This window comes from Lagopus muta, chromosome 1 (genome assembly GCF_023343835.1).
Source record: "Lagopus muta isolate bLagMut1 chromosome 1, bLagMut1 primary, whole genome shotgun sequence".
Taxonomy (NCBI): domain Eukaryota; kingdom Metazoa; phylum Chordata; class Aves; order Galliformes; family Phasianidae; genus Lagopus; species Lagopus muta.
Window position 1 is genome coordinate 34542152 of NC_064433.1, and position 14685 is coordinate 34556836.

Below are 14685 nucleotides of genomic sequence, written 5' to 3' on the forward strand. Positions count from 1 at the left end.
GGAGCACTTGAGAAAGTTCTTTGCAGGCCTAGATGGGGAACAGAAGGGGCAGAAGGCAGTATTCCTGGCCTCACCTGCATGTTCCATGCAATCTCACTTATGTTCTGGATCAACAAGTACCTGTCATGTCATGGTAAAATAAGAAAATCATCAGTGAGCAGAAACAAGCTATATGAGCGTATATTTACATAAAAATCATCATAAAGCATCTCCAGAGTTTATCCTAAAATGCTAACAGGTCAGCTACTCGGTTGACATGCAATGCCTGAAGTTCACAAGGCCACCTAGAGGCCCATGTGCCATGTAACACAGCACTGACAGTTGAGTTCTAAGCACCAAAGCTCTCATTTTCATTGCTGTCCCAGCACCTTAAATCAGTCAGTGGTATTTCCCAAGAGCATCCGCTTTAACAAAAAAATGTTCTGTATTTCAACATGTAATAAATACAGTTGCTTGAAGATAATTGCTAGAACACAAAGCTAGGAAGCCAGTGTTATGACAGTTCATTGCTTGCGCTGAAGGGCTCATGTCTTCATTGCATGGCTCTTAATGTCAAACATAAGTACAAAGTAATTGCTTCGTGTTCTCACTGAAGATCAGCGCTTGAACCTGTCTGAGATCATTTGTTATAATAAAAAAACTGCTTTTAAAACTACTGTATTGCCATCAGAAGCCATTCGTGCTGAGATTCACTGGCAGTTTCCCAAAACAAAGGTGTACTGTTTCTTTCTTAAATGATCTACAACGTGTTAATGAGTAACTTCCCACACTGCAATTTAAAATTGCCACAAGCGATCAGCAAATACACAGCGTGTTGCATAGCTGTGGAAGGACCTGGAAGAGAAAGCCGCCATCCTGCAAAACCCCAGGGCATAAGAAAGGCAAGGTCAGATAGGGTTTGTGAGCAGGGAGGGGTGAGGTGGGGTTGTAAGGAGCTGCTGGAGCATGGGGTAGCATAGAGCTCTGGCTCCTAAAGAAACAGTTCACTCATGGATTCGCTCATGCTTTCTGCCAGGATGCTGGGCAGTGACTCACAAGCGATTCTGCAGAATCTCATCCTTATGGAAGTTCAGTCATACAGATGAGGAATTCTTTCTTACTTGGATGATTTCTTCTAAGTCTTTAAAAATGTGGGAAAACTAGAACACCGTTTTTATCTTGTACTATGCGAAAGATCTTTTGGAAACAGCTACCAATCAATTGAGTAATAATGTCCCACAAATCTCACTCAAACCGTTTTCAAACCCAGTAAATGGCAATCAACTAATCATGTTTTCTGCACTATGGGATCTCAAGTAGAGTGTGTGACATAAGAAGGTCGTGCATGAGTCATAGACCAAGGTTTTGTCATTAATTGGAGTATGTTTATTAGGTATCAATTATTACTTTAAGTTAATAACAATGATAAGCAGCATATACTTATTTTTTCTTCTTTAGATGTAGAATAGTTGTGCATAGTTACATATCTATAAAATATGTTTACATATATATTGTAGGGGGAGGTTCTGAAGTGTTCCATGTTATTTTAAACTGTAATCACGCAGTGGTGACACAAGGCATGGCTAGATCCTGATCCTTGTGGTAGTAGACTACAAGATGGGCCCATGCAGTGTGTCCAGGGGTGCCTGTGAGGCAACAAACTGGTGGGCAGGACACAAAGCGCGTCATGCTGTAACTGTTCAAGGGGCTGCTCTTGTACTGAGGGTAGGAATAGCTGCCAAGACAACTCTGAAAGATCTTGAAAGTTCCTCTTTCCGCTCTTTTTTTACAAGAGCTCTTCTCCAGTGTTGCAGTGCTGCTGCCAGGCAAGTCGTACATCCAGCACATGGTTGTTTGTCAGGCCTTTTGGGTAAGGATCTGTTCTTAATATAGAGATGACGTGTTTTCAGTCACCTCCTTGTTCCTCATACTATGGTTTGGATGTAGGCCTGAATCCAGGGAAGGAGAATATCGAGCTCGTTGATGGCCTTGTATACTCCCTTTTCCCCAAGCTGTCAAGAAGATAAAGACATCAGAATTGAAACCACCCACACTACCAAAGCAAGAGCCAATACCTCCTGCTCTTACCTTAAGAAATGTTTTCTTTATATTTTTGACAGCAGAAGTTAACCTTGAGGACGGAGCACATGGAAGCTGAAGGGATGAGAAGAAACCAAAAAAGCTTGTTGCAACAAGGATGCTGATGGAAATAAAAAAGCAGTGAGGAAGAGACAAACCCACTGTGTGGCACCATTGGACTATGTGTAAAATGTGTGAAATCAGCACCTCCTGCTATTACAGAAGTGTTGTTTTACTTGTGTGCTGTCTGGAAAACTGAGATCACACTACAAAAACCGTAATATAGGTATCACCAAGCCTTCATATTGCAAATTTCCTATTTGTCTTAAGGGTCTTTATATCAGTGGCAGTGACAGCTTTAGTATGGTGTAACCTAGCTGTAAGGCTCATGTCCTTTAACTAGAATTTTCAGCCTGGCAGCCTGACAGCTGCCACGGGATCACCAGACTGGCACCCATGGCCCCAGGGTGCCCCGACATCTGTGTCACCATCAGCTGTTCACTGTGCCTGATCTGCATGCTCACAGGTGTGCATCATAACTCTTTTAATTGTGTTTTTCTGGTTGCATTTTCTGGAGCACTCTGGATAAACTTTCTAAGCTACACCTTCAGCACTGCTACCTGATTCCCCAACTCTCTATGCTTTTCAAGGGAAAAATCCTACTGTTGAAAAAGTGGACATATCTGGTATTTTCCAGTTTACAAGCAAAGCCAGCATTTTGGAAAAGAAAAGAGGCAAAAGTCCTGAATTCATTTAAAAATATGTGACGTCCATCTTTCCACTTCAAACAGGATTTTTAAAAAGGAGTGCAAATTTTCTTTTCAAGTTGCTTTCCATGTATGTTAAAATCACCTTGCAAACTGAAAATGTGAGTAGAAGTAACTCGCGTTTAACAATCTTCTAACTAGGGCAGTTCTTTATGATGTGGGTTTTTTTGGTTTGTTTTTTGGTTTTTTGTATGCCTTTTTTTTAAAGGTCAGTTTGCATGATGCAAATTTCCACACAAGTATTTCAGAGCAAGTGAACAAATGAGCAAGAAAGCAAGCTTGCTCATTTCAAGCTACGCTGCAATCTCTACTAAAGACAATCAGCTCTATTTGCAATGATAGAGCAATATTAAAAATCCTACAGCCAATGTATTGCCTTTCTGCACTCAAATACAAGAAAAAAACTTCTTCAACCTCCTACTGATGTAGAAATATCCCCAGAAGCAGCAGCTGTTCTCACATTGTTGCCATCTCAATAGGAAAAATGAGCAAGTAAATGGGCTTTTGCTGAGGACAGTGGTGCTGCAGATGGATGATCCCAGTATCCAAGAAAAAATGTAGAATTCCTTAACAGTGCAGTCATACTCTAAGTGAAAGGGCTTGATTTCCCTGCAGAAAAAGGGCTTAGAGATTTTGGTACCTGTGCATTTTTGAAAAACTGAACTTGGGCTCTTACATTATTGGAAAATATTAATATATGGGGGGTGGGGGGGACAGTAAGAAAAATAAAAAAGAATAGCAAGGTTAAAATCATGACAATAATGTAGTACAAAGTCTTTGGAAGTTGTTTGGAACCAAATCTTGTTAGGATTTTTACATAGGGCTTGCCAGTCTACTTGGCTGAATTAGAGGCAGAGTTCACAAAAGAATATAGGGTGGGTATGTACGTAAAGGTGTCACTGTTTCCCTCGCTTGCATAAAGAACTTGACCCAGGAAAGATGATGCATTTCTTATGCAAGTATGTTGCCATGGTGGAAATCCTTTCTGACAAGTATCTTACAGTTCAACTATACAATGAACATTAAAGAATTCATCCATAAGTTTATGAGGGACTAATACGGTGGAGAAATCACAAACTAAGTATTAGAAGAAGATTCATTACTTTCATTCTGATCACAATTTCTGTTACTCTTTCAAATGTTTTTTTTTTCTATTGTTGACTTTGAACTAATAAAAAATTATTTTTAAAGTGCTACCATTTCCAGAAATGAGGTGTCTCCTAGAAAATCATGACAAGTCATCATTTTCTGAACACTTACTGTTTTTCTTCTATGAGAAGAAGTCTTTTCTTTCCTATATATATATATATATATTTAAGATTAGAAAATTTTAATTGTTTTGTTTATATTTGTGTTGGATAGAATACTGGTACTAATTGTGAAAAGAGTTCAGTATCTTTGGGAAATGCACTGCATTTTGTCTCCATAGAGCACAGAAACAGAAGGGTTACTAAGTTATATAGTTAGCTCCAGTCACTGACGGCACGTCATAATAACTGATGTGCTGAACTGAGTCATAGCTCATAGTCTGAACTCCTCTATGTGTACTGACTCTTGTATGAGGCATAATTTTCAGACAATTTTCTAGATAAGAATGGAATTTCATTCAATTATGTTGTATTGTTGTATTGTTCTAATACCTGGAATTTTGACAGACACAGATAATTGTAACAGAATTCTGTGAATAATGATTGCAATTATGTAACATGGCTTAAACACTGAACCTGAGAAATGGGGGAGTTTTCTCCCATTGAGCTCTAAACATTTTTACATTACACAAATATTTTTGTTGTGTTCTGAGATACAGCATTGCAAGTTGTCTGAAGTTGTTTATTTTTGAACTGCAAATTTCTGTGTGCATAAAGAACCACTGTCCCTTTCTTACATGCTACCACATATTTCAAATTAGACAAAGCTATGCTGTAATTCAATAACATTTTGTTGACTTTTCATTCTGCCTTCACTTTTTAAAACTAGCATAAATATTTACCTGACTGTTCATGGTTGTATTAAAGCCTAACTCACATTTCACTTTTTGTGACACTGTTACTTGTAAGGACTAAAGAAATTGGAGGGGAAAAAATGGCTGTGGATGATAAAGCTTACCCTGTTCCTATTCACCTACCCTTTAAAGAGGAGCTGGGAGGTAAGGCCTAACAGGACATTCTGCAGCCTAGCATGTATGTGACAAGAAGGGGAAGAGAACCAGCCTATGAGTGATGGGGTCATTTTAGTATCACCCTTTAATTTATGTGCATATTTGCACATGCAAAAATGTGTACTAACTACTGTCCTGGTGTCATGTGCAAGGTGGGATGATGACATGGTATTGGTAGGACACCTCAATTCACTCTTGGGACATATTGCCAGTGGGCAGCAGCTGCAACTGCATAACCAATACATGAAAACTGCTCCCTTGTGGTTTGTCCCATGTCATAGAACCATAGAATCATAGAATCATTTATGTTAGAAAAAGCCTTTGGAATCAAATCCAATGATCCACCTAACACTCCAAGTCCACCACTAAACCATGTAGCTAAGAACCATGCCCACACATCTCTTAAACATGTCCAAAGATGGCAACTCCACCATATCCTTCAGTGATCCCCTTGCAATTCACCTTTCAGTGAAGAAATTCTTCCTGGTAACCAGTCTAAATCTCTCCTATTGCAACATGAGGATGCTGCCTAACATTCTATAACTTGTTACCTGAGAAAAAAGACTGGTACCCTCCTTCCTACTTTCTCTTTCAAGATAGCTACAGAGAATGATGCCATCTCTCCTCAGCCTCCAGCCTCAGTCTCCAGACTAAGCAGTTCCAATTCCATCCACCACTTCTCGTATGTTTTCTTTTCTAATCCCTTCACCAGCTTTACTGCTCTTCTCTAAATACACTCAAGCAATTCAATATCCTTCTTGTAGGGACCCAAATTTGAGGTGCAGTCTCACCAGTGCCTCATACAAGGAAGCAATCACTCCCCTAGCCCTGCTGGCCACACTATTTCTGAATTTCTGATGCAGGCCAGGCTGCCTTTGGCCTTCTTGGTCACCTGGGCACATGGCTGGCTCATGTTCGGCTGACTGTTGACCAGTATTCCCATGTCCCTTCTGCTTGGTAACTTTACAGATGCTCTTTCCCAAGTCTATATCACTTCATGCCACTGCTTGCTTATGAATCACTTGCTCATGAATCAGCTCTTCCCAGATTCAGTGTGGTGGAGTAGAGATAATGTGTAAGTAAGAGTACCCATGGCATCTCCACAACCCTGCCGACACACTCTGGAAGGAAATGAGTGGTGTGAAACTTCCCCAGGATCAGGGGGAAGCCCTTGGGAAACTGAGTCCTCTGCAGCATAGGGCACATCATGAGTCTGAATCACACTCTTTAGCTGTCAAAAAAAGTGTGATCTAGCCCTTTCCTAGCCTTTCAGCTGGATAGAGGTGGTTTGGCTTTCAGTAATATACTCACACAGGCATTCATGTTCTCTTGCAGGACCCGGAAGGCACTAATAACGTACAGCTTTTCACTTTCCATTCCAAGATGACTGAAAACATTTTTCATGTAGAATGAGAGGAGCTGATCTCGAACATTACAATTTGTCTGAAAATAGGCAAGGAGTTGACAAATGAAGATCTCACAAGTCAAATTTTGTCTGAAATGTTACGTTTGTAAAAATACATGTGGTTAGAAAGCATGTAATCAATAGAAATATTTTCAAGGACTTCAGTATCCCATCACATTGCATCCTTTTTTTCAAAACCCTGAGGTTTCTGAAGATAGGTCAGGAGGATGTTGCACTGACACAGCAAGGAGTACCAGTAAGATAAGCCATGAACAGAAGAGATAGTAACAAATCTATCTATGCACAATGAATAAATAGAAGATCAATAGGGGAGTTAAGCCAGATAATCTTAACCACACTGTAGGTGTGATTGTGGGTGTTATTGTCTGATTCCTCCACACCAGTGTGCCATGCCATACAAGATGCTGCAAAGGAATCTCTCCCAGCCCCAGCTGCTTCTCCAGAAGAGACCACGTTATGTAATACCTTACTTATCTGGGGGATATCTTGGACACCCAAAGGTATTTCAAAAAGCTATATGCCTATTTTTAAGAAACTGAAGCAAGTATTGGGTGCAAAATTAAGCCATCGAAACGCAGGTGTCTGCATGTACATCCCATGGGCAAGTAAGGATCCTTCGATCCTGGATCCACTCAATGAGATCCCCAGAAGTTCAAAGGCTAGTAGGTCTCTACTGACTGACTCCACTGAGTCAGTCTGCCCTACTGACTAAATCTCTGCATAAAAGATGCTAAAACCACTCACACATCTGTAGTCACCTATGAATAGACACCATAAATTCAGTGTCTCACTTCCGCACCAAATCATATCTGGGAAATCAAATCTCTCTCTTCTAGGGCACCTGCAGAGGTCTAAGCCCAAAGCAGCTATTGGCTGCTTGGATATCCTGACCAGTCTTCAAAATTCCTGGACTATCTGCAGTACACATAGCCTCACAGAAGGTAGCTCAACTGTGAGGATGGTGGATTTGGCCTCGGGCCTCATATGAATGAGATGGTACCTGAAAAGCATTACTGAAGAGGATCACACATGTGTAAAGTATTCAAGGAAGGAGCAAGGGCTACCACAAACATGTTCCTTCACAATGCAGTAGACACTGTCACCCCAATGCTCCAAGGAGAGCTCCACTGCAACCAGCTAGTGACAAACGCCTCTAGCCAGGCTTTCCACACCCACCTCTTTCTCCTCATACCACGGTCACTTTTCCCCTCAAGTCCCATAGGAAAGACAGTTTTTGTGGTACAGATGTAACACTTCCTTGAAGCAGAGAATTCTGTTAGAGTTATGGCTCTAGTAAACATTGCGTACTTGACAATTAAACACAACTAACTTTTGTGTCAGCTGTCATTCCTTCCTATCTCTACAGATCAAAGGAAAATCAAAGCAAAAAGTGAGGAAAAACAGTAATATGACTCTTACCATAAACAGCATTTTTGTCGTCTTTTTTAGAAGTCTTGTATTCTTGATGAGATCCTTCTGTAAAATACAATGTTCTAGTACTAATTAATCTAAGAAGAGGAAGGGAGAAAGAGATTTTAGTCTGATCTGTACAAAACTCTGTACAGTAGTGTTTCCTACCAAGGTGTATTCTAGTCACAGTAATAATAATGATCTTATTCAGATGTAGGATGATGTCCCCGTTAATCTGTGTTCCAGTCCCAGCCTGTCAGCCTATGAACTTCTTCCATGACCTTGGCAAACTCATCCCACCTCTCCATACATCCTCTTTTTTTCCCATCTTTACAAAAGGAGTAGAAGCATTATCTTTTCTCTCAAGAACACAGAGATACATTCAGCTTACTGAAGTGTCCGGGTGATGAATAGCAAAGCTGTCAAAGAAGCATCCGTAAATAGAATAAAGTTCAGCTAGTGGGATCAACTTACAGGAACAGATGATTTTAAACTAGTTGCCTTGGTATATAGGTTCTCTGTCACTTGGGAGAGTAGTCCTTTCCGGCAGGTACGCTTTCCTGTAGGTGACTTTTTGCCTTCTACAGAGAAAAGACAAAGTAGAACTAACAAATACCCAGATCTGAAAATAGAATACGCTTTCATCTTCACTCCCAAATCTTCGTGCTCTACAGTCACAGCAGCGTATGTGATACAGCAAGACTGGTTAGATTACAGAGGTTAACCTAATTTTGTTAACCCTCAACACAGCTTCTGCACTGAGATGCTCATGTAGATAACCTAATGCTCGTGTGCTGGCTCATTAGTATTGTTGCTGGGCTTTTTTATAGATGTTGCTCCACTTTCAACAAGTTTTACCACAATCATCTGTGACGTTTTCTAAACGATATCTCCATATTTACTGGCAGCAGGGTCAAGGTTTCCAAGAAAGTAGAACTTCCCTCTCATGTGAGAAGTCTTTCTCTTAAGCGGTGGTCATTTGAAAGAAAAGTGTTTGAGCTGGTTAGTTTGGTTTCATAACAAATTATACCAAACGTGAATTTTCTAAAATTATTTTTCCACAAAACTTTATGGCAGCAATTTTCTAACACGTAGTGGCCCAGAGACAAAAAGATCTTTGCTAATTTAAACTAAAATAGTTTTGAAAATCCATTATGTGTAAGGAAGCTAGACTATGTTGCTTTTAATTCTTCATTGTCTAGTCCATTGTGAAGTGTATTTCAGGTATACAGCAGATAATAGTAAAGGATTTTGCTGCTTATTTTAATGATTTAATGAATCTTTTGCTGGGGCAAGATTTGAACCTGTAGTAGCAGCAGGTTGTTTATCATGAAAGGCCAGGCTCCAGTCGGAGCTCTCCTCATGCACCAGGGCATGCCTGGCTACCAAGCTTCCTTAAGAGCACACCAAGTAAAGGTCAGGAAATGACATGAGAGGTCCCAACCTACCCACCAGGAAGGTTATAAAATTAAAACTGTAGAGTCTGATGCTTGCTTTTCTACACTCATGCCCAAACAGAAATTGGGCAGTCTGTATCTCTGGCCTGCTTTTGAGCCTGCCACATGCTGGGAGTAACAGAGCTGTCCATCCCAGTTGGGTGACTGGGATAAATTCATCTCTGGTACCACTCCATTCATACAAGGAACGTCACACCAAGGATGGAGTTAGAAATCCTGAAGTGATACCATCAGTGTGAGGCTATAAAATAATGAACTGTTGAAGTCAGCCATCAGAACTCCAATGACCTGTATGACCCCCATTTCTATGTATGATAGAAATAGGAGAAAGCAGCTTCTGGTCCAGCATACCAACTCTTCCACCTACAGTGATAGCAGGTTTGGGAGAAAGGATGAGACAAGCTAGACAGTAAATTTACCCTCAGCATTGATCCCACTGTTTATTTATGCAAATAAATATGCCTGCATTCTCAGTCAAGATGAAGTCGCATTCAGCTCCAGGGATCTCGCTTGTAACATCTCCTGGAAAGGAGTTTTACTACTTGACCATTCCACATATTCCAGCAGCTTCACTCTATGCTCCTGTGGCTCAGGACCAAAGAATTGACAAGAGGAGGAGAATTAAGACTTTTGGTTAAGTGGAGATGATGGAGAACTGAGGCCCTATATGCACTTCAGTGCTTGTTTGATCTCTGGTCTGTGTTTAAGCTCTCTAAATGCTATCAGATTTGTTTGATGAGATACACTAAAGACCAGCATTCAAGCCATGTGGACAGCAGATTAAACACTTTCTTTTATTTTGTTCCTAGAGAAGGATCTCAGGCAATACCAGAAGCAGAGTCAAAATGCATAACTGCCTTACTTTCTCCAAGGTGTGGTACTCTCTGATCAATAGCTTTACTTTAGATGGAATAAATGTGTCATGTAGCCAGACTGTAATGGCTTTTCACGAGAAAATCAATAATTTTAAACATCTCTGAAAACTCCTGTTGTTGCTGGAAAACCCTTGAACCCACAAGTTTCATTTTGTCTGTTCTGCAAGCTCCTACCATTGTGCTATAGTAGTTACACTGATGCACTAGGCTTTAGAGAGCTTCCTTGGTGACTCAGCACACATCTTGCTGAATCCATCTAGTTTTCCATAGAGTTCTGTAAATGGATGCAGGTGGATGTAAACCACTAAGAATAAGAAAAAACTAACGGAATGACCAACATATTAGAGAAGAAAATCTTGCCGAATTTGCCCTGGCTGGGGACTAAGTTTCAGAAAGGACTGTGTGTGATTTACAAGTGCAACAATCCACGTCAACGCAGACTCAGTGCACAGGAACATCACCATGGAGGGAATCTTTTCTTCACCATCTTGTTGTGAATCATGGAACTGACTCAATCTATATGAGTTAAACAGACATTATTAATATTAAATTCTCTTGGTCTGTGTAAAGCAAATGGATACATCTACCACTGCTACAAAGTTCTCAGTCAATTTCAGGTAACAAACATACTATTACTTTGCAGCTTAGTTGGCTTTTTTATCTGTATCCATAAAATACCCCATCTAATCTCTTACTTCTGAATCTTTTCATCTTTCACATTTTCTGTTGATTTTATTTCCTGTTAGCATAACTAGAACTAGAACTAAATTAGCCCTATGCTTCCTATAGACAATTTTTTTCAGTTAACTTTAGTCTTCTGAAAAATAGTATTCTACATGAAGAGCTGCAGTATTTATGCACCAAAATATGTTTTGATGAGTAATGATGATGTTTATTGAGATTTTCCCCAAAAAAGTCCTAATACCTCCATCGTAGACAGAAGTTTGGAGTGGAGCATCTCTTATCATCCAAAGAAGATTCTGCAGTTTTTGGAACATGGTTGTAATGAATATAGTCATATAGGTAGGCACAAAATGCCCATCAGCACTTGAGAACTTCTCCTTTTAACCTTCTTCGCTATCTGAAGTAGTATGAGACTTTGGAGCTGGTACAGATTTTTGACAATTACTAAACATTTATGAGCCGACTTTTCAGACATGAGGGCCTAGACTAACCATGCAAACTCAGCACATGGGCACCCAGTCATTCACTAACACATCTTCAACAATCAGCAGAGCAGCTCTTGCTTAAATATCGCATGCACACTGCTATGGTTTGGGGGAAAAGGAAAGGAAAGGAAAGGAAAGGAAAGGAAAGGAAAGGAAAGGAAAGGAAAGGAAAGGAAAGGAAAGGAAAGGAAAGGAAAGGAAAGGAAAGGAAAGGAAAGGAAAGGAAAGGAAAGGAAAGGAAAGGAAAGGAAAGGAAAGGAAAGGAAAGGAAAGGAAAGGAAAGGAAAGGAAAGGAAAGGAAAGGAAAGGAAAGGAAAGGAAAGGAAAGGAAAGGAAAGGAAAGGAAAGGAAAGGAAAGGAAAGGAAAGGAAAGGAAAGGAAAGGAAAGGAAAGGAAAGGAAAGGAAAGGAAAGGAAAGGAAAGGAAAGGAAAGGAAAGGAAAGGAAAGGAAAGGAAAGGAAAGGAAAGGAGTGCACCTTGAAACTGGGATAGTCTAAGAAAGGTTGCAAACATTTGATGCCTAATATGGGATGTCAGTCTGGTGCCTTTCCCACCCCTAACTATGACTACAATTGTTTCCATGGTGCACTCACAGTCTATGGTGCCTGCCTGGATGCTCCTCAACTACCTTTGTTGAATATATCCAAGAAGCATAGAATGACTTTGGTTGGCCAGGCCCTCTGGGTCCATCTGCTCCAACCTCTGTCCAGCAGAGCCACCAGCACAGGGTGCCCAGGGCTGTGTTCAGTCAGCTTTGAAAGATCTTCAGGGAGGATTCTCCAAAACCACTCTAGGCAGCTTATGCAAGTGCTCTGTCACCCACATAGCGCAGAAGTGCTGCTTGGTGTTCAGAAGCAATCTCCTGTGTTGTATAATGTACACATTCCCTCCCTCCATTCTCTTTCAGTCTCCTTTTAGATATTTCTGTACACTGATAAGTTCCCCCTTGAGCCTTCTCTTCTCCAAACTGAACAGTCTCAGCTCTCTCAGTCTGCTCTTGATGCTCCAGGTTCTTAATCATCTTTGTGTCTATGCACCAGCAAGACCATGTGTCCAGACAGAATTTATTCACTTTATGCCTTTGATGAATCTAATAAAAATTTTAAGATATTAAGTAAAGCAGAAATCATAATCAAACCAAGGTGAAAAAGAAAAACCAAGCAAAAAAAAAAAAAAAAAATAGAAACCTCAAACCCAATTACATTTCCTCCAGGCATTTGCATCTCTTTGCTCAGTATGAGTAACATCTCATGAAGAAGTCTCAAATGTGAATTGTTATAAAACATACTGATAATGTCCTCTCATCTTCGGGAAAAGACACAGACAGGCTCATACGGTGGGTCTCTCTAGGCTACTTGTCTGGTTCTGTATTTCAGTTTGGTGGCAGCCAGCAGTTGTCTGCCAAGCAATTCTTACTTCATCCATGTTTAGCATGCTCAATCTCCCCAGAGGCAGTGCACAGAGGGTCCAGTTTGAAATCACCAAGGTACTAAAACTGATCTTTTCCCTCTACACACAGAAAATAAACAGGAGTTTAAGATTTCATAGCAGTAGTGAACCATTGCACCCGTTGGTTAGGCACCTTGGAAGAATGCTCAGCACTACCTGACTATCAGGATGCTGTTCACTATCTTCAGCTATGCAACTAAAAATCACTTCATGGCTAGGTAAAGATCTGTATTAAACATAAAACTTTTACGTAGGTGGCCTTTACTAGTCATGCTTTTGTAGTCTGATGGAGATAATGCTATTTGAGAGAATATTGAATGTGAGGAAATGTTCAGGCACATTCACATTGTTCCCATCAACCAGTGAAGTGATCTCAGTTAATGACAGATATTCAGTCTCTAACCTCATTATAAAATGTTAGTCTGATGCCATCCAACTTTTATTAGGAAATTTCTATACAGAGGGATTATTCCTTGGTTTACAGGCATGCTGGGCAGTAACAGACATCTCAGCTTCCCCACATTGGTAGATGTCTATTCCAAACTCTTTGCTTGCTCTTGCACATAGAGGAATATTCAGACATCTGTGACTTGCTTTCTCTTGCAATGTCATTGCAGCCTTATTAAAAAGTAGTCCTAAACCTGTACAAGGAAAAACCAAATCACATGGAAACCTGAGCATGGTTTTGGGAGAGGAGAATGCCTACATCTGCTAGGCTGGTGGAAGTGGGTTGGTTTGTATAGTACCACATTCACACTGAGAATCTCTCTCATTCTACCTTTGTGCCTCTTTCTTCAGCTTTCTCTCCTTGCTGTTGCTTGTTTGTTCTTTACCCTTCTTGCTTTGTGTAATTTTTTTTTTTTAACTTATAAAATTTAGCTTTTGAAGTGGTTCCCCTCTGTTCTCTTCTCCCAGTCCATCCCTGATCATCTTGGCAATGCCTATAGATTGTGCTCAGAGGGCTCTCTGAGCCATGTCAGCTAGGAGCTGGGTTGTGGACACTGGAAAAAAAGTTTGTTGAAGGCGTGAACCCCAGCTACTGTTGGTCCTACTGCCATGGTACTGCTGCAAACTTCCCCAGCAGTGACACCAGAAAACAACAGCAAAGGAAGCAACAGCACTGTGGGTAACAAAATTATTTTCTAAAGCTTTTTTCCATTTGAGGTAGCATCCTTCCTTTGGTGAACTTAAACCTAATGGTAATAGAAGTGCTTCCTTCCGCTACAGTTCCCTTGGGAGCCATCTTGTTGGTTCCGTGACCTAAAATCAGAGATTGCTGCCTCGGCACCCTTCCTCTAGCTTTCATCCAACAGCCCTCAGTGCCTCCAGATTTCTCCAGTTCCCACCGCGTATATGCTTTCTTTGTGAAATATCACTTTGAATGAATCTCATCAGTAGGGGCCTTTTTTGAGGGAAATATATTTTTTAGATATGACTACATCTGGTGACTTTTTTTTCCGGCAAAAGATGTAGGGGCTAAATAATGAATTACTCACACTGGATTTATTTACCAAGGCACATAAAATCCTGCAAGCATAAGTCACATAAATAAGCACAAAAAATACCTGGGGATAGAGTAAAATCTAAATTTCTTGTTGGCAGTATTTATTGTAGAAATTCTATAACTTACAGAAAAAATTATCACAAAATATGAATGTCACACAGATAGATGTGCCAAATGTCAAAACATGCATTAAGATTTTGACTTACAATATACCATTACGATAAGTATAAGAATTAAAGAGTAATCCTCTGTCATCATTTTTCTTTTTGTACCCCAATCATACAAGACCTGAAAAGTATCCCAGGTCTGAAATATTTGACCAAAACTCTGAGTTCTACTGAAGTTTGTTCTTACTATTCTGTCACTTCTGAAAGCAAACATTTGATTTATCACAGCAAAGAACAGGAGATAA

At 40.2% G+C, this 14685-nt stretch overlaps 1 protein-coding gene across 1 annotated transcript; it reads right to left on the reverse strand.

The window, feature by feature from the left end:
- Positions 1–1904: 1904 nt before the first annotated feature.
- IL26 (interleukin 26) lies at positions 1905–8464 on the reverse strand. The gene is made up of 5 exons (XM_048933613.1): positions 8294–8464; positions 7829–7885; positions 6295–6426; positions 2068–2133; positions 1905–1991 (listed from the first exon to the last, which is right to left on the reverse strand). The coding sequence occupies exons 1-5, from the start codon at positions 8462–8464 to the stop codon at positions 1905–1907; spliced, it is 513 nt and encodes a 170-aa protein (XP_048789570.1).
- Positions 8465–14685: the final 6221 nt, after the last annotated feature.

What these genes read in the sequence shown, in the direction of transcription:
- IL26 (XM_048933613.1), bottom strand. Translation starts at nt 8,464, where the DNA reads ATGAAAGCGTATTCTATTTTCAGATCTGGGTATTTGTTAGTTCTACTT. An exon ending in CGACAAAAATGCTGTTTATG is followed by an intron (nt 6,427 to 7,828) that starts GTAAGAGTCATA and finishes GCCTATTTTCAG; the next exon opens with ACAAATTGTAATGTTCGAGA. An exon ending in AAGAGAACATGAATGCCTGT is followed by an intron (nt 2,134 to 6,294) that starts GTGAGTATATTA and finishes TCATCCCTTCAG; the next exon opens with CTTCCATGTGCTCCGTCCTC.